This window comes from Columba livia, chromosome 1 (genome assembly GCF_036013475.1).
Source record: "Columba livia isolate bColLiv1 breed racing homer chromosome 1, bColLiv1.pat.W.v2, whole genome shotgun sequence".
Classification (NCBI taxonomy): domain Eukaryota; kingdom Metazoa; phylum Chordata; class Aves; order Columbiformes; family Columbidae; genus Columba; species Columba livia.
This window is the reverse complement of record NC_088602.1, coordinates 106,530,309-106,549,290: the sequence shown is the minus strand read 5'-3', so window position 1 is coordinate 106,549,290 and position 18,982 is coordinate 106,530,309. Positions and strand designations below refer to the sequence as shown.

Genomic DNA, 18,982 nt, shown 5'->3' with positions numbered 1-18,982 from the left:
TTGAAACTGGGTCCCTTGGGACTACAAAATAGTGACACCCCAAAGAAGGAGGTGGGACTGAAAAACTTGTCCTAGTTGTTTTTTTTTTTGTGGTGATATCAGGTTATATACAGAAAATTACTTGAATCATAGTGTGTGCATAAGTATTTCAAACAGTTATTTCAAATACATGTTTCAGAGAGACATTTTGAATATAAGATCCCATGAGGCATGTAACAGTAAGACCATTAAGTATTTGTGTATAATATATGAAAAGATAAAAGGGTAAGATGAAAAGAATAAAAATATGGCCATGTTTGATGATCTGCCAAATATTACAAATTGAAACTGAGGATTGATCTGAAATATAATGTTTGCGAATTCCTCCTACACATTAGCAAGAGTCTACCTTTTAATGAATTAGATATAAAGTTCTATGGTGTTTCATGTTCACTGCTAATTTTCCTTTCCTTCTGAGACACTTAGGACATGTTCTTCATTTCTAAGTGATAAAAAATTTCAGGTAATATTTCTGACTTCAAACAACCATCTACTATTCCAGCTGCAGACTTATCATTCAACTCTTAAATTTGTCTCTGTAGCGGAATAATTTTGCCTTATCTTTAAATACAGCTGTGTTCAGAGAGGATATAGCCTGGAAAAAAAGATGCCTTATTCATGAAACTGTTGTTATAATCTAATCAATTAAGATCTTAATGTCTAGGCTTTTTAGCTAGTTTTGAGAGAGAGAAAAAAAAAAACAAACCCCGATAGAATTCAGATTGTGGTTTTGGTAACTGTAGCATCAACTGTGAAATTAAAATCAGGGCTTGGGTGTTTTTTTTTTTTTTTTAATAATTATGGGGTTTTTTTAGTGAATGAAAGAAATTGCAGTCCTAAAACGTCAAAGCATGTAATCAGAACTTGTAAAATGTTCCGTTCTGTTTTATGACATCTCATCTCCAATCAAACAAACAGAGCCAGAAAGAACTGGAGACTTGATTGACTGTTTAAAGGAAAAGCTGTCAGTTTGATTACAGGCAAGTGAACAGACACATTACCAAGTGTAAACTGTATTTAATTTTATTATGCAAGCAGCTTTAATAACAATTCACAAATAAGTTATGCAAAGCGAAATACTGGGTGCAATTCCATACAGATTTCTTACATTAAGTGGGGGCTGTGAAGTGATAGCTGTTTTCGATGGAAATTTTTTTAATTTATTAGGAAGGAAAAGATAATTCAAAATGAGAGAGCATCAGAGGCAAAAAACCCCTCACATTATATTACTTCAAACAAAAATGGTAGAGACTTCAAATAGCTCAGTAACAGAGGATTCTTGCAGTGCTGTGAAGAAATGTTCTTACGGTGCTTCTATTCAAATATTTGCAGCACATCTCTACTACCTTTTTGCTCTGGTTTCATTTCCTATATCTAGATATTTTTTTGAAATTCAAACCAACTCATTGAATATGGTGGATGTTGGACACAAAGCCTGTGCAGGTTTCGTGGAGGTGTGCCCATGGAAGAAAGCCATGTCCTCTTGCCCCTCACCTTGCTGTCCAGGGGAGACAGTTCAAAGCAGATTCAGCTGAGGACACCAGCCTGGTATTATGATACTCCAGAAAATGCCAGAGTATCCAGCCAGTGTAAGTCCAAAGCTGGACTTTGCAGCAGTGGCAACAGTTTTGCACTGCTGAGTGTTGAGGGGAGCTCAGACTTGAGCAGGATTCTCCCACACACTGGGGGACCCGGATCTGTCAAGCTGGAGAGCTCATCTCTTGCTGCCTGTTTCTTCCTTCCAACGCAGCCAGCAATGCAGACAGTTATAGACCTGGAGCTGCTCCGGTACAGCATGACTGAGAGAAGTGCAGAATTACAGTCTGGTGCATGACAGACAAAACCCATGAGGGGAACCGGATTGTCAGAGATGAGCAGGGGTGGCTGCTGCCGCCCATGGCATGGATCAAGTGGGCCAGCAGCACGGTTGTCTTTCTGAGCACTTGTTCCCAGTGCAGGGGGAGAACAAAAAGACATTGGAGGGATTGTAGGTTTTACCCAGGGAACTTGTAGTAAAACACCACAGTCCCAAAGCAGTAGATGGTACATTCTTACAGCAATGATATCGTGCCCATCACAAAGCAATTCTGTTGCGGGCTATGTTGTGTTAATTTAAAAAAAACCCAGTCACCGGAGGGGAAGCTGGCAAAGTCTGGAGATCAGCAATCACAATCTGATTACATTCAGTGTGGAAAAACAGAGAATAAGGGTTAGTTTTCTCAAGCTGAGGAAAATTATGAGAAGTAATTATTTTCTGTTTGGCAGTCTCATTTTTCTGGCTTCTCAGAGGACCCTTTAGAAACTTATATTAGATGATTAAAAAGCCATGGATGTACAGTTGAAAAGATGTCATGTTTTGCTAAAAGCTCCTTTTAGTTCGGTAGCAAAATGAAGATGAAGATGATAAGTTAAGCAACAAATGTTGCAAATAAAAAAAAAAAAAAAGGAGGAATAGATAGCAGTCCTTGTAAACCCAGTGTAAGCTTTTGAAGCACAGCAAATTGAGAACAGAAGTCAAAAGCAAAGAACTTTGGAAAAAATTTGAATGGGTGGCATCTTGAATGGTGATGTGAAATTAAAGCAACTATATTAGGACCAAAAGAAATCTTAGTTATACTAAAGACACCTATCATGAGACAGAGGTATGACAGCACAGCTAGTAATGAAGGAAAATAGTAGAGCTTTTAATAAATAATTATTATTTTTTCTTTGGAAGGAAGCAGTATAACTCACTACTTCATGAAGAAACGAAATGTGTTTATTACTAAAAAGGGACTGAAACCAAGACGTTATTTTAATCTGCCAGCTATTTATAAAGTAGTTGGCCTGAGTAACCATCAGTATAAAAGAGTGAGGCAAGGAGACCTCCAATTGACGTACATACCTTAATTACTGCTAATTCACAGTGCTTAACAAAATTCCCGTGGTTAAGTGTTCAGGCCTGACCAGCAGCCTGTTGTGGGCAGCAGTAGACCACAGTTTTTCTGACTTCAACTCCAGACAAATATAAAAATGAAGTTATAACAATCAGACCAATGAAAGTCACTTGACGTAATTGGATTGCAACAAGACTTGTCAAAAGAAACCTGATTTCATTCTCCAGTGAGGTCACTTGCTGGCTGATTGCTGTGCTCTATATGTGTAACAGATGAAATTGCTGTATCTTTTATTTGTTATCACCACACACACGCATACATATGCACACCAGTTGAGAAATTGGCACTATACCATATCAATAACGTTATACTAAACAGTTCTAAGATCTCAAAGGGCAATCCATGAGGGCATCTCTTAAGTGTTTTCCACAAAAACTAGTGCTAAGTGATACTATTCATCATTTCTATTTGTGTTCTAGAAGCAAATATAAAATCATTTCTAATACAATTTGGCTGATTTAAGCCTACATACAGGAATGCATCTAATGATGTCTACAGCAATGAGGGCAAGGCACCAACAGAGAACGCTCTTGATAGATCATAAGTTGAGTCCAAATCATTTTAATAGAGCCAAAAGAAAAGCTGTATGTGTAGGAATATGGGATGCAGGCCATGGAAAGAGACTAATGCCCTCTGTTCCAGCACAAGGAACTTTGAAAAAGTTTTAAGTTTTAACTGAATATTACTATGAAAGGTAACAGTTCTGGTGCCTACATTTTAAAAAGAAAGTCAGATTATTTGGTATCACAAAAATTATCAAACTTTTGGAAAATTACTACATTAAACTAAATCAAATTAAATTGAAATTAAAATGTTTAAAATTTATTTCAGTGAAAAACGAAGACAGTCTGTTTAGCTTGTCAAAGAGAAGAATGAGAAATGCCATGAGCTGAGTGCCTTCCTGGGGAAAGATGCAAAAGGGCTCTGAACTCTAGCCGAGACCAGCACATCAAGAGTCAATGTTGAACGTTGAGGCCAGCCACAGCCCTTTGAGAAATAAGGCACAATCTTCTAACAATAACAGGCCTCAATCACTGGAGCAAGACATTAGAGGAATATATTTTATAACCACAAGTCAGGACAAAGTGGCTTTCTGGAAGCAGTGCTTCAGTTAACCAGGAGTAACTGGTCTCCAGGCAGGGATAATGGGGCCAATATTAAGCCTTTGTGTGCATATAGTCAGACTGCTTGTTCAAAGGATCCCTTCTAATCTTAATCACTAAAGCCTGGCAAGACAATAGTGAAGTGTCAGGAGGATGATGCCAAAAGTAAGTATCAGAGGACAACAGTGGGAATTACCCTATCTTGGGTAAATAACAGTATAATCTTCGATTCTGCAAAGCCCTTAAGCATGGTTTTGACATTATGTGGGTGTTTAGTCCTTCATGTTTCAACAGAATTAAGCATCTGTTAAACCTAGGTTAAACCTAAATTTGGGATTAGCTCAATCAAAATTTTACCTGAATAGCTAAGGTTGGGAAATTTTCCTTTTGAATATTGAAGGATACCTTCTGTCAAATTCATCATTTGACACTGATTATGATTGATTTTCACTGTCATTAAGGACAACCAGACTGAACCCCATGTTTACAGCAGTTTAAACCTCTCTACAGCAAAGAAATTATTAAAACAGAGGTTTGGCAAAGCAGTCAAATGTGAGGAGGATAAAGGTAAGAAGTCAGACTTGAGAAAGAGGTTTTGTGAACTTATTTGAATCTCTGTAGCAAGAGAGGATGAGAAAATCCAGAAAATCATACTTAAAATCATGGCATTTCAATACATTCCACAACATATTCGATGTACATTGTGGAAGAGCCACAGATACTGTCTTTCTGCCTGTGTCAAGCACATTTGGTCTTCAATAAAACCAAAATGTAGCTTTTCCAAATTCTTCTATCCTCAGTCCTTTTCTACATCTTGAAACTGATCCTTAGTGGGATATCCTAATTAGTGGTAATGGAGAGCATTGGTTTATATCGGTCATGGCTCTACCCTTTTCTTGCAGGAATATATGGCAAGAATTTCAAGTTTCCCACTTTGGCCTCCAGAGGTCATCAAGACCTTTATATTGGAATCCACCATGAGAGCAAGGGTGGCTGGATAATCCTGCTGCTAGCTTCCGTGGCTCATCAGTCTTATTATGGGCTATGGTGAAAAGTGAGAAGTTATATTCCTAAAATAAAATATGTGAAGAGAAAAAAAAAAAGGAAAAGAAAAAAATAAAAAGAAAAGGAGAAAAAAGAAAAAGAGAAGGAGAAGAAAAAGACAAAGAAGTGGGAGAGAGAGAAAAGGGAAAGGGGAAGGGGAAGGGGAAGGGGAAGGGGAAGGGGAAGGGGAAGGGGAAGGGGAAGGGGAAGGGGAAGAGGAAGAGGAAGAGGAAGAGGAAGAGGAAGAGGAAGAGGAAGAAAGAGAAGGGAATGGGGAAGGAGGAGAAGGAGAAGGAGGAGGAGAAGGAGGAGGGGAAACCTAACCAACCAACTGAAGTCTTTTAAATCTGTGAGAAAGATTTTTTCAGTCATTTTGTTTCCAAAGTTGTCCCCAATTGTGTGTAGGAAATGCTCTTCAGTGGCCTGGTGTAACACAGAGTAGTCTTTGACCATGCAAGAATCAAATTGAGATCTCAAGCAGTCAGGCAGAATAGTCCAGATGTTTGGTAGAATATTATTTAACTCATTTGGAGACAAAGTGCCAGGCTGTGCCAGTTAGATAATATATCTGCCCCAGTGCTCAGTGCTGGAGGAGAAGATATTAGCGCACTTGGACTTGTAGCACCACATAGATGGCCACCTTACCCCAGCTGACCTCTCGCTGTCCAAACTGACCAGTGGAGCTGGGCTGTGCTGGAGAGACTGGGGGATGCTCTAGCCCTTCCCCTGCAGTGGTGAGGACAGAGTTTGGCAATGGGGTATAAGCAGCCGTCTGGAATCAATAATTACTAAATTCAAGAAAGTCTTTAACTGTTCTGGCTATTTGCAAAGTTAATATGTCTGAAGCAGTGATTTGCCTCTGAGACTGCCTCAATTTCTTTGGAAATCTGGCAGAATGTACTCAGAAAGTACATTACTTTTGTTCTTAATTAAGAGCTTCCAAGGAAGTATTTAACCTGAGATCTCAAAATGTGATGGGAAAGTAGTTAATGAAAATGAAAATCCAGTCTGAACCTGTACAGAAATTTGTAAAACTTTTCCGTAAAAAGATCCAGTGGAATGTATCTTTTTATATGGTATTGAAATTTTCCAGGGACTACACAATGGCAAATGAAATCCAGGCTATTAGGCTACTTATAAACGCAGTATCTTTGTTTCACCATTCCTCACAATGTCTTTCTGCATAATTCCTAGTTATCATTCAAAAACCGCCTCACTCTTCAGCCTTACTAATCATGTCATTCCACGGGTGTCACTAGACCATGTTTCCTCTTCATCCAGACATATTTCTCAATTTAACAAAATCAAAGAAGTGATGATATAATCCCCCAAATGTGATATGATAATATATAGTAAGGTTAATTGCTCAAACTGGAAGGAGACTTGCAGAGAACTAGAGTATACTGGAGAAAGTACTTTCATTTTTTTTACAAGTTTGCCACATTTCTACCATCCTATGGCTTCTACTATCTCTTAATAACATTGTCTAAGTTTTTTTAACAGGTTTTGAAAAATAATGGGCATGATTTCTGGAATAACACTATCTATTAAGGGGCTGCAGGATGTAAAATTGAGTGGTATTACCTTGAGATTATTTCATATATCTCTTTCAATGCATTTGTCAGCTTCAATTTTTCTTTTCATTTCAAATTTCTGCCATTTAATTATCAGGGAGTCTGTCACAGAATGCAGAAAAATCCAGGTTCATGCTAACCATCAGTTTTCTTTTGCACATGAAATCTAAAAGTCAGGGCTGTTTAGAAGGAGTGAAATCCCAATAAGCTAGAGACAAGGAATGTCTTACATTTCTATGATGGTGCATTTATTTTTGTCAAATCTGTGAGAATACGTATATCTTCAATTTATATGAAAACTTTTCTTGCCTGCTTTTACAGACAATTTAATCTGCTCTCAAACTTCAGAAGTGCTTTAAGTGTCTTGTGTTGAGGTCTTGTGATCCACCTTCCAACACTGATTTCTGCCCTTCCTCCTAACCACACTGTGGTAAGGGTGTCCTGAAAATGCCATGTTAACATGAGAGTCATCCACTGAAACCACTACAGAAATGCATTTCATAACTGTGCTTCCAGCAGTTCTTTCCAAACTACCCTGATTCTTTCTGGTCTTTGGTTTTCAGATACTTGACAACCATTTTTCCAAGGTCTACATAAAAGTGGAGTCTAAAAATCTAAACATTACTAGCTTCCAATCTTGTCTCCACAGTGAACTCACAGGGGAGAGTGAGTCCATGTAGAACAGATTTTCTCTCACTCTCATCACACTGATATGGAAACACACTGAGGGAGTCCAGAGAAATCGGGAGCCTGGCTCTTCCCATTGGCTTCCCAGTATTACTGTGAGAGAGAGGTTCGGTGTGTACTTTGACAGGCCTGTATTGCTGGTGACTGGCAGGAATAAAATACAAAAATAATAAAAACAGGCTAACTACAGTAATAAGTAATAGCACATGCTAAGAGGAAACCGTGTATTTATAACTTCATGTAGTCTTCGTTAATCCTTTAGGACTTGAAGTGGCTGAATTTGACACAGTAGAATAGGCATAAGAACTTGTTTCTTTTTTCCTCAATTGCAACAGCTTTAATTGTTTTAATGTTATCACCGCTATGAATCTCAACTAGCTGTCAAATTGTTAGAAAGCTAGAAAACTGCCTGCTGTGAGGATGAGCTTAAAGCAATACACAGTGAGTGCAAATCTAGCATGCTTGAGAGTTGAAAACAAGCTGTATGGTGTGTCAGTGCTGTCTACTGTTTCAGGATTATTTGCAGTGATTAACACACTTGGTTAATGGCCAAGAAGAACTCTGTGTCTAAGTACTGCAGTTAACACTCCTTACTTCTATGTAATCGGAAATTGGCAATACAGGCATGTTATTTTTCTTCTCAAACAAAACACACACTCCCAATCACGTACTTAATATCAACAGATCAAGACTTCAAAAGTGACCTTGAATTTTATATAGCTCCTTTTATTTTGGAAACTGAAGACCATTACCTGAGTCTAATGGGCAACTTAAAATACGTTAGAGGTTTCAGATTCAGAATTCTGGCTCTTTTGACTTTCAGAAACAGAAGGGTCTTCACACTTATAAAAATACGATTTATTATCATTTGACAAAAAGATTAAGATCCTGGATGGTGGCTTAGACTCATCAGCCAAATAAACACCTATGTTTCATATTTATGCCACAGTAATACTTTAGAGAACAAAATGATAATATAATCATGATTTTCGCCAAATAAACTTTGAGACTGATGTCTGATCTTATTTTTAATTTTATTTTTGAGTAGAGCTTTACAATCAAAACTATCAGATGAAGAAAGCATATATAAATACAGCCTACCATCAGACAGCTGCCGGTCATAAGATTTCTGAGAGAAACATTTTATGTGTCACTTACTCACTGAAATTAATAGGAAGAGGCATACATTGATATCTTAGTATCTGCTAATTAAATTTATCTCTTTGCCTTTTTGTGAAGGATCAATATTCTTTGTAATCCAGATGTAAATCAGGGACATGATTATCAGCAATATCAATAATCAAATCCCGGCTAGCTATGCTGTGTTTGGCTTGTGTGATATTCAACAGTACAAAGAAAAGTGAGAATAAACACATGGCACTATGTGTTCTCTATATAAAAGGGCAACATATATTATGTTTTAGCTTGTTCCTTTCGTAGTTTTCAGTCTTTGGGATATGCCAGTTACTAAAAAGTAAAAACTTTAAAAACATTATGTAAGAAACTACTTTCAGATAAATGGTTCAGAGTACGTATTTCTCTTTGGAAAACCACAAAACAGAGATGGGAGAAAGCCTGGAAGACTTGCAATTCACCTTGTTATCAGCTCCAAGCACAGTAATGGCACTCAGCCTGAACATCCTGGGTAACAGAAGACAACAGCAGTCAGGGAAAGCCAGTGAATGTTTAAGAAGCAGAATTTGGTTTTGTAATATGTCAGTGATATGGTGGTATTTTGTCCTATAAATCAGTAATAAAATAAAAATTAACTGCTTCAGTTATAGATGCAGTGATGATGCAATGTGTTAAGCAGTGTGTGTATCCAGGAAACATTATCTGATATGAAACTGAAATTTCTCATTTGTATGTTGTTGTGGTTTTGTAACAGGTCTGGGTGTTTCGTGGCCACGGAAGATGAAAGCTATGCCTCTCTGCAGAATTAATGCATGTGGTATATAATATCACTTTAGTAATACAGGAAATGTTGAGAACTATGGTATTAATTTTTGCTGAAAGAGGTGGTTCCACCTTTAATAATATGGGAAATTTTAAGAACTGTGGTATTAATTTATGCTAAAAAAGGTGGTTCCACCAGAATTCAGATGAGTCACTTTCTTGGAATAACACAAAAAAAACTTACTTTGAAAGTTGTATTCTCATACTCAGTCTAATCCATGGTCAAACCAAGCATGTGGAATAAGCTGCTTTTGGTGTCTTTTAAGCCATGGCTTAGCATACTCACTACCAGCTTCACTTCAGAAGGGGGTTTAGGAGCTCAGTTGTTGCAGCTATCAGAGTGTCTGCCTTGCTATGTCATCCCTAAAATACTTCTGCACAATACACTCTTGTTCTAGATATGTAAGATTTCTGTAATGCTCAAGTTGTTGCAATTTATTAATTGAATGTAATCCCTCAATGACTTAAGAAGGTGACCTGTACATAAGGCTTTGTGCATTTCTATTGTTAAGAATCTAATGTTTTTCAAAAGTTCTAAAATCAACTAAAAAGGTAACTAACGTTGTTAAAGAGACCACTATGCATAAATTATATCCCTCTGGAATGGATAGATAAGATGTAAAACATCCGAACAAACTCTGTATTTCTTCATTTAAAATCTTGGTATGTTTTCTTGAAGATAGCACTGACAAGCACAAAAAATACACACACATTAGAACTGAAGAGTTGTATTTCATCAACAATAAGCTCCACCAGCACAATTTACCACGGTATCCTGGGCTGATAGTTTAAGGACTCAGTAAAATACTCTGACAGGTTAAATAAGTAGTAACAATGTCATTATAGCTGTGATGGTCCAAGAATCCAAGTGAGGAAAATGTGCAGGGAGCGGTACAAGCATTATAATAGCTGTTGGAAAAAGCAGTATAATTTCCTACCCCAGAGGAAAGTCCTCCCTGGGCAGAGGCCCCTTTTCGCTGGTGAGGTGGGGGCCACAAGTGCAAAGAGCAATCGCAGCAGCACCTGAGGGCCTGGCTATGCACTGCTGACTTTTTGGTGACTCATGGTTTATGCCTGATTTATGGAGGTAATTGTGTCAGCGCATGGGAGCTTGATAACTGCTAGGTTATTGTTGCTTATTTTCATCGAGATGTCTAGAAGCCTGGTGCTGGTATAAGAGGAAAGAGTGATGATTAATGGCTTTATGTTGAAGTCAGTAAGTGAAACCAGACTTTCAGTCCTGACGATCAGCAGGTCACCTATATGCTCCAGGAACCCAGCAGTTCCTAATTAATTGAACAACATAATCAAGTTAAACTTAGAACAATTGTTCTCCATCCCTACTTAGTTGAAAGATTTCTGCTTCTATTTCAGACTGGAAGGTGATCGTTTCTACCAGAAAGCCAGACCAATATCACTTATGTTTAAAAACATTTTTTACCCATTTTATAGCTATGTTAAAACAAGTCTTTCCGGTATGTTTGTCAATTCGGCTTGTTTTCCTAGTTTCTTCCTGATAATCTGTGCACTCACAGAGTTACATGCTCCAAAACACAGAGAAAATAACCAACATGATGAAGAATTTGTTTAAACCCCCATGTCAAAGTAGTATGTAACTAAGACCTCTTCAGGCAAGACATTCATCCAGTCAGTTCAGCAAGTACAAAACAGTAACTCCACCACTGTGATCAAAGGGTTCTCACAAAGTCTGTGCTCAAATGAATACAATACTGGGAAATAAGAATCCTCTGCTTGGAAAAAGTTGCTTTTAAAAGCAGGAAATTCATTGTATCTGTACCTGTAAATGATTATGCCCGTCTTTTTAGGTGCTTATAGAGCATTCATCTCTAGAAGGGGTAATGTAATTAAATTTAACCTATGACCAAAAGCCGAAAATGTACTTTGGGATGGAAAGATAAAACAATCATCTGCAATGTACAGTATATGGAACTGGATAACAACATTCGCTGCAAAGCTCAAGGACACCTTGACGTCTATAATTAGAAGAGCTCTCAAAGGGCATAGACAGATTCTTTCAGTTGAGATAGGTGACACTTCTTTTAAAACAGCTTCAACATGAAAGTCTGAATTATTTTTAACCCTTTAAGGAAAGTTAGTGAAAGACAAGTACAGCCAGTTCTGCTTTTGACTTTGCTATCTAAAAGCAGAATCACATCAGTGAAAAGTCAAATGGCAGGGGGATTGGACTAGACGATCTTTTGAGGTCCCTTCCAATCCCTAACATTCTGTGATTCTGTGGTGCAGCCAATAGCTGTATTTGGCTCTTAAGCTGTAATTTTGAAGTCTAGTACAAACTGAAAGAGGTTTCCAATCTTAATTTATTGAGGTGTCTGAGCTTTTACAATCTTTCTGGAATTATTTCCTCTGTGTTCTTCAGCATGCTAATAAAGATTTATTTTTTGTTTTTTTTTTCCCAAAACTGAAATACAACCCCCTCATTTCACAAAACTGATAGACTACAAAAGAGGCTAATCCTCACCTTGGAGGAGATAGCTTACAGAAGGAAACACCCATTTATTTGGAAGAGGGCCCAAGAGAGACTGTGTCTCCATTCCCAACACTAAATGGTATGTGATGGACATCAAGGTTTCAATCCTGTGCATAACAAGCGACATTGGAACATCATATATCCTTTTTCCTTCTCCCTTCCTTATGTATTTTAAGCTCATCTTGCATCTGGATAATTGAGACTCCCAGGGGAATATCTCCCTGCATGATTCAGATACTGGAAGTATCTGTGAGCTTGTAATGGGATCTGCATCTTCATGCAATAAAGTGAAATAGCAGGACTTTAAAAATCTTGTGATTCTGATTATTGAGGTATTATCCCAATATTATCTGCAGTACAGCCACTGTGGTACAAGAAATATATTCATCAGCTCTAAAGGGCATGCTGTGCTAGCAGGTAAATCTAAACCAAGTTCTTGCAAAACCACATAGTGAAATTCTCCTCAATTTCTGAAGACAGATTGATTTTAAAGCATAAAATACATACAGCTGTTTTAATATTAAACTGTTGCTATGCTTTTAATAATTAGACTGATGCTATGAACTTAATAAAGTAATGTGTGTTGACTTTATATATTAGCCCTTTTTGAAGCTTGTATATTATGCTGCAGCATACTGACAGGACACAGGCAGTTTTGGCTAGCATCTAGGAGGCTGCAACCTCCAAAACCTCTTTCTCTTAGTATGAATAGGTATGAAGCAGATTCTGTAAAGAATGGTGGAGACTCTAGCATGGTAGTGTTGTAGCTCCAATGGTCTGAGAGTCTGCACAAAGCAAGGCTTCTGGGGAAGAAGTAAGAGTAGTCCTTGGGAAAAGCAGGCAGGCTTTTGGCACAACAGCCCTTCTTTCGGGAACATCAGCTCCTCTTCGGGTCTGAAATAGAAGCAACAACACAGTTGCTATATAAAGGCTGAGAGAAATTGCTCCAAGTTTAGTTTAATTCCATCAATCAATTAGGCAAATCTAAAAGGAAATGCAAGGGGTACCTGGGGAACAGAGCAGGATTTTAGCAAGGAAAGAAATGATAAGGTCATTGTCTCCTGTGGGACACAGAAAGAAAAAAGACCACTGATTAACACCTGTGGAACATGCAGATACAGACTGAAATAAATTCCAGGAGTTATAAAAGTATGCTAATATTAAACAGTAATAAATGGAAATAATTTGAATTGACATGTGACTAGCAAACAAACTATTTTGTTTGTGTAATGCAAGAAGATGGTGAAAAAAATAACTTGAGGGACATGATTAAGGCAACCGTGAAGTGACCTACTCTTTCTAAATATCTTTTTTTCCAGTAAGAGTTTGAAATCCAGCATATGGCACATGACATGAGGATCCCTACACTCTAGGGGGGCTGATAAATCTCTCCATTCTTTTCCAACCAGTCGTAGGGACAGATGGGTTTGGCCTGAATTATCTAAGGTATTAAAAACAGCTCTTTTCATCTACACCCATGTTGTAAGGACAACATTTAATTACTCCCATCAGACAGAAACCTAACTGTTTTTCAACTGCATCAGTCCAAATGTCAGGGTGATACAAAGAAGTGATGACTGGGGTTTGCTTTCTGCAGCTGGGTGCCAGACAGTGAGTAGGGTGCACTCTCAGTCAGGTCACCCCAGGCCCAGGGGATTTCACGTGGCATTTGCTGCCATGCTCAGCATTGCAAATGACAGTCTGCAGCTGAGGTGCAGAAAGCATATTCCATCTGAAGCCCCTAAAATAAGAATAATGACCTCTGATGGGTCCTGTGACTGTCACAGAGTGGACATGGCTCAGTAACATACTAAACAGCTGGAGAAAAAATCATCAGAGCTTGTCTGCTGGACTTCAGCTTACACCATTTTAAGACACTTTTTTAACACAGACCTCCTGCATTAAGTTGAGATTCACAACAACAACAATATAAAGACTGAATCTTTTCACAAATAGGTTTGAAATTATCTAACAGTAACGAAATGGGCAGAAAGCAGGTAACAATACAAAATTAGGTTTTTGTTCCAAGGAAACAAAAGTAAGGTAACAATAAAACCACTGTGCAGTTTGGCACACAGGTCTTTTCACTCACAGGCAAAACAATTCTTTAGAGAAGGAAATATGAATAATAAAATGAAAAACATACTAAGCCACCTTTTAAAGCCAGTTTTAATTGCAGAAATATCGTCTTTAATTGTAGAAATAGCCTGAATTCTGAGGATGGGTAATACGATCCATCTTTTGCTCAAAGTAATTATATAAATTCAAAAAGAGAGGTGATTAAAGGCACATATAAAATAGTCATTAGACTCTCTCAGAACATTACCTGTCTGTGCTGCAAAGGAACAAAGCATTTTTACTGAAGTGAAACAATATCAAGTCCCAAGATGTCATGTGAAGAGGAACTTTAATCTGCAGTTGGGATGACTCCTGGTCCAAAATGACAAACTGGTCATGGTCATTACAGCTGGGCTGGATAAACTACTAGAGAGGAGAAATAGCTCGTGCCTTGCCAGTGATTTACACAACTATTTGCTAGCAGATTCTGAATTCATGAGGATTTTTTCTGCATACTGGAAAGGTTTTAAACAACTCCAGCACAAACACGGCCCTGACAAATCTATTCTGAAAGGCAGTGAGCTTAACGGGGTAACAGTGGCATCAGGTCATATCCCTAACCATGTCAGAGTTGACTGCAGTCTCTTCCATTATCCATCTGTCAAAAAAGTGGGAGTCCTCTGTTACTTGAGAGATAGATACAAAGCTGCTAATTTTACCGGTGGTAGCAACAAGCAGCAGAAGAATCTTTTCTGGACCCATTCTGAGCACTTCACTGCCTTATTTTGCCTTAGCACTGTGACATTTCAGCTTTGGGCAGCCTGCAGAAAGAGCCAAGACACAGAGGAACATGCTTGTTATAAGACGGCTTAGAGATGCATTGAAAACTGGATTTGAGCAAGTTTTTTCAGAAACTGACCATCTAGCCAGATCTTGGCCCACCACAGTGTACCCACTGGCTATTTTAAATTGTCAGAAGGATTAACAATGCCTCCACCATCATGATCCTCGGACCTCATTCAGGGAATGGTCCACAGGCAAGAGGCTCTGACCTCAACTTCTGTGTCATCCAGGCAGGTTGTGTGCCAGCAGCAGAGAGAGGTTAAAAACATCTTCTTGCTGCTGAGGGGAGTCTTGTCAGGAATGACAAGTGAATATGTAGCAGCAGCTTTCAAGGAGGATGCCAATGAACAGGTCTGAATACTAATGATTTCCAGGGCTAGTGACTCACTCCAAGTGATGGGCATCCTGGTGTGAAGAGCTGCAGCACGAACCCTGAGAAAAGAGTGACTGCCTGTGGGACTGAGGGCTTGGTTCGTATTTATGCAGCAGCTGAAATCACTGTGCTGAGGATAACCACGCCGTTTGTTTCGGTTGACTTGTTAGAGCAATCTTCTGTTACTAACCGTGTTCTTGAGCGGTTGAGGGAACCCAGTGCCACCATGTGGCACCTTGGCCAGGAAGCCATGCTGGTGACTCCCTTGGATGCATGCCGGATGGACGCAGGTCTCTGCTGCTCTGCCACTGTATATGGGGGAGGAAGGAAATGTCGGCCTGGCTTCCCTCCTCTTCTCCTGCCAGTCCACCCTCTAAACAACTGAATCTGAACTTCCAGTGGCACCCTCTGTCCATTTGGTCCTGCCACAGTGCACCCCTATCCTCAACCAGAGCCCACAGATCCTCGAGAGAGACAGATGTATTGTTACAATGCGCTCTCCTGGCAGAGGGTAATCAGCATCATTTCCCTAGAAGCAACACAGCTCAAATGTCTGTTGTTAGTGTTCAGCACACTGCCCAAGAGAAGCAGAAACCATTTAAACGTTACTTATCCTTCCTAAATTCATTCTTGGGAACAGCTGAGGAATTATTGTTGAAATATTTCAAAAAACCCTACCTAAGGCAGAAGCAAGCATGGCAGATTTCAGCTTGAGCAATTCTGTGTAGCGATAAACCGATGAAAATAGGGCTAATGGCAAATGTTAAGCAACCATAGCCCCAGGCAGTTTTACTATCTCCAGCAGTAATATGTGGTGTTTTTTCCATAAATACTGCATTGAAGTGCTGTATCTCTCACTCTGCTTTTTTTTCAGCTAGCAGCAAAACCCAAAGCAAACTTCTCTGTATGCACAACACTAATTGAAAGCAAAGTAAATTAAATGAATTCTAAGCAGTGCCAATAATAGCTACTAGTTATTTTGCAGTAAATATACAATGTTTTATCAGTTTTAATAACTATGTTTTCCTGCTGTTTGCAATTGCAAGAAACTTCTTCCAGTAACAGCACAGTATTTCACATGTAATTATTCAGCAGGCCCCAAATGAGCAATATATAAAAAACACACTAAACAAAATTACTGAAATGTAATTGTGCTGCAGAAAACAGATATAAAGGAGGGGCTATTTCAATTTCCCTTTGCTGGCTTTGCCTTAATCTCACTCGCAGTGAAACTCTTTTGTAATAGTTTCATTTCATTAATTTTCACCATCACTAACAAATGGAAAGGAAGATATAGTGGTGCATAGCCACTTTTATATTTGTAATTTATAAAAAGAATTTGTAATTTTTTGAGACTACTCAGTACCTGAAAAAAAAATATTTAAACCATTTATACAACAGCCCTGCACCTCTGGATGCAAGCATTCTGAATTTGCAATCAGACTTTTTAGGTAAATTGTGTTAGGATAAGAAGTTTATCTAGAATATTTATATTCAAATATTTTTGGGAAAGCTAAAGTTTTACAAAAAAATGAAAAGCTGATTCTTCAGCTGGGCTATATTCTCACTCCAGTGTCTGGATTAACGGTATGTTTCATGTGCCTTTATGTTTTATGAGATTTGCCAACTGAAAATCACAAGAGTTAGCGCCAGGAACGAAATTCTTCAGTTTCATTTGCAGAAAAAGCAAAGAAAGCATTACTATTGTTCATTCTGTACTGTTGTGTTCCTAGATGGGGCCACTGAGCCACTGGCTCAGGGCTCTCCCTTTGCAGCAGACTAGACGGGCTCATAGCACAGGAGACACTTTCAGTGTGTGCCCTGGTTGGGGATGGGGTCTTGTTTCTTCAGTGATCTGGGAGTTTGTAATATTAGAATCACCATCCCAGGGAATATTCAAATCTATTCAAGTCTTTAACACTGTAGTGAAAAGAGTTTCTTTGGTTGCTGCTGAACAGAAATACTGAGAAAAAAAAATCAAGTGTTGAAAGGTTTTGTGTTGTCAGAGTATTTCCCAAGTTGAAAAAAAAAAAATAGATTCATTCTGCTTTATTGAATATTCCTCCACCACTCGTTTAATGTCAGTTCAGCCCCAAACTGTATTTCTCCTTCATGGTGCGCTGCTCTACTCAGAAGCCAAATGATCTTATTGTCTCTCCTGGTGAGCCTGGGCCACATGACAGAATGGAGATTTTGCAACTCCCATGCGGTAACAAGGCTGACGGAGAAACAGCTTTTTATAACAAAATCATTCTTACAGATCTTGTCCATCCAATTCTAATTAGAAGTAGGAAAATTTTAATGAAACAAAACCATGAATATTTTAAAGACAATAGCCTGCTGGTAAAGTATTTCAATTCAGCGCATCTGCTTCTCATATTTTGCCTACCCTCCAGCCTTTGCCAGTGCCTCTCTTAGGAGACTAGGAGATACACAAATGGTAATCTCTCCTCCAAGCATTGGCTGTGATTTCCTCTCAGCCAGCTGTGGTCAAAAGACTTGCTTGGGAGAAAAGCTCCTTCTTGCAGAATAGTATTTGTGAGGTCTTGCCAGAACAACTAGACTTATCTCTCACTACTTCAGAGCCACTGGTATGGATTTCTAGTGAGTCATTGCTGTTGAAATAATCGTAAATGGTAGCTACACAAGCTACCCAAAGTATCCTCACATCGGTGACAACGTCATGGTTTTGCCCCTAATTTTACCAATCATTCCCATAGTAAACATTATGCAGTACGGCTAGAGTTTGCATTCATGATCAAATACTATTTTCAGAGGTGATATTAATACTTAAGGCTGAAACTCTAAGTACACAGGCATGTTAGACACCTCAAGGCACAGATAGCAGCTGGGGAGATTTATTAACTTGGCTCAATGTGGTAGGTGCCTGACTTCCCCAGACATTACACAAGTTAGGTACTTAGCCTGCTTAGCTCTTTTGATACACACTCCTCAATGTGTACCTGCATTGGCAGGTCTCTAGATACTTTTAACACCTACTCCATTAAAGCATAAATCTCCTTACATCCACTTGAACTTTATTTGGGCTAGGACTACCCCCTGAAGGATATACAGGCATGTCTCTGCTCCTTCACCTCTTGAAAGCCATGTGGAATTATATATCTCATTCTGTAGCCTTCAGAGTCTGGGCTCTTGCACATGAATCAGATGTTGGAGCTTCTTTATTTGACTGTATCTGGATTTTTTCAGTTAAAGAAAGCAGACTACAAAAATTACTCTTGTATTCAGACATACTAGCAGAAAATCAGCTGGAATGTATGGAAATATATAGTTATAAATTGAAGTCAATGAAGAAAGGAGATTCTATTAAACACCAAAGTGATCATAAGCAGTGGCAGTTACTTGCTTTAGGCTCTTTTAACCACATTTTCCTATTCTAGTTTCCACCCATTAATTTAAACCAAATGTGTGTTTTCTCCACTTCAGGGTTTTCTGTTTGTTGTTGTTGTTTGTTTGTTGGGTTTTTTTTGTGTGTGTGGTTTTTTGTTTTGTTTTGAGCTATAATGGTTCCCATGGTTATCACAAGGACAACTGAAATGTAAGGAATGCACAACATTGATTTTCAGTGGTTCATTCTGGAATATACTTAAAACTCTTGAAGCCTGTGCATGACAGATCTCGCTAATGAAATCTCTCTGCTCAGTTATGTTTTGTGGGTTTGTTCATTCACACGGAAGGTTAAGAGTTTAATGGTTAGGGCACATTCCTGGGAGATGGAAACCTGCATCTGGCCCTTAAACTGGCTATGTGTTTTACAGCAGAGAGTCATCACAGGTTGGAACCCAGCAAACAAAAGAGTAGATAAAATCCTGGGGACAGGCATGAGAGCCTAGGACTCT

General features: G+C 38.6%; 1 protein-coding gene across 29 annotated transcripts in view; it reads right to left on the bottom strand.

Moving 5' to 3' along the window:
* Positions 1–1,046: 1,046 nt before the first annotated feature.
* The window catches only part of LOC110359662 (uncharacterized), a 239,899-nt gene continuing 221,963 nt past the window's right edge, over positions 1,047–18,982 (bottom strand). For 21 of the 29 annotated variants that reach the window (XR_010474120.1, XR_010474111.1, XR_010474109.1 and 18 more), the window contains 3 exons: positions 14,626–14,727; positions 12,856–12,909; positions 1,047–12,742 (listed from right to left, as the gene is read on the bottom strand). Coding sequence is in view for 6 of the 29 variants with exons in the window: in XM_065071233.1 (XP_064927305.1) it covers positions 12,596–12,742 (147 nt within the window). In the remaining 23 variants the exon portion in view is untranslated. The remainder of the gene's footprint in view (positions 12,743–12,855; positions 12,910–14,625; positions 14,728–18,982) is intronic. The other 8 variants (XM_065071222.1, XM_065071183.1, XM_065071189.1 and 5 more) reach the window with 2 other exon arrangements.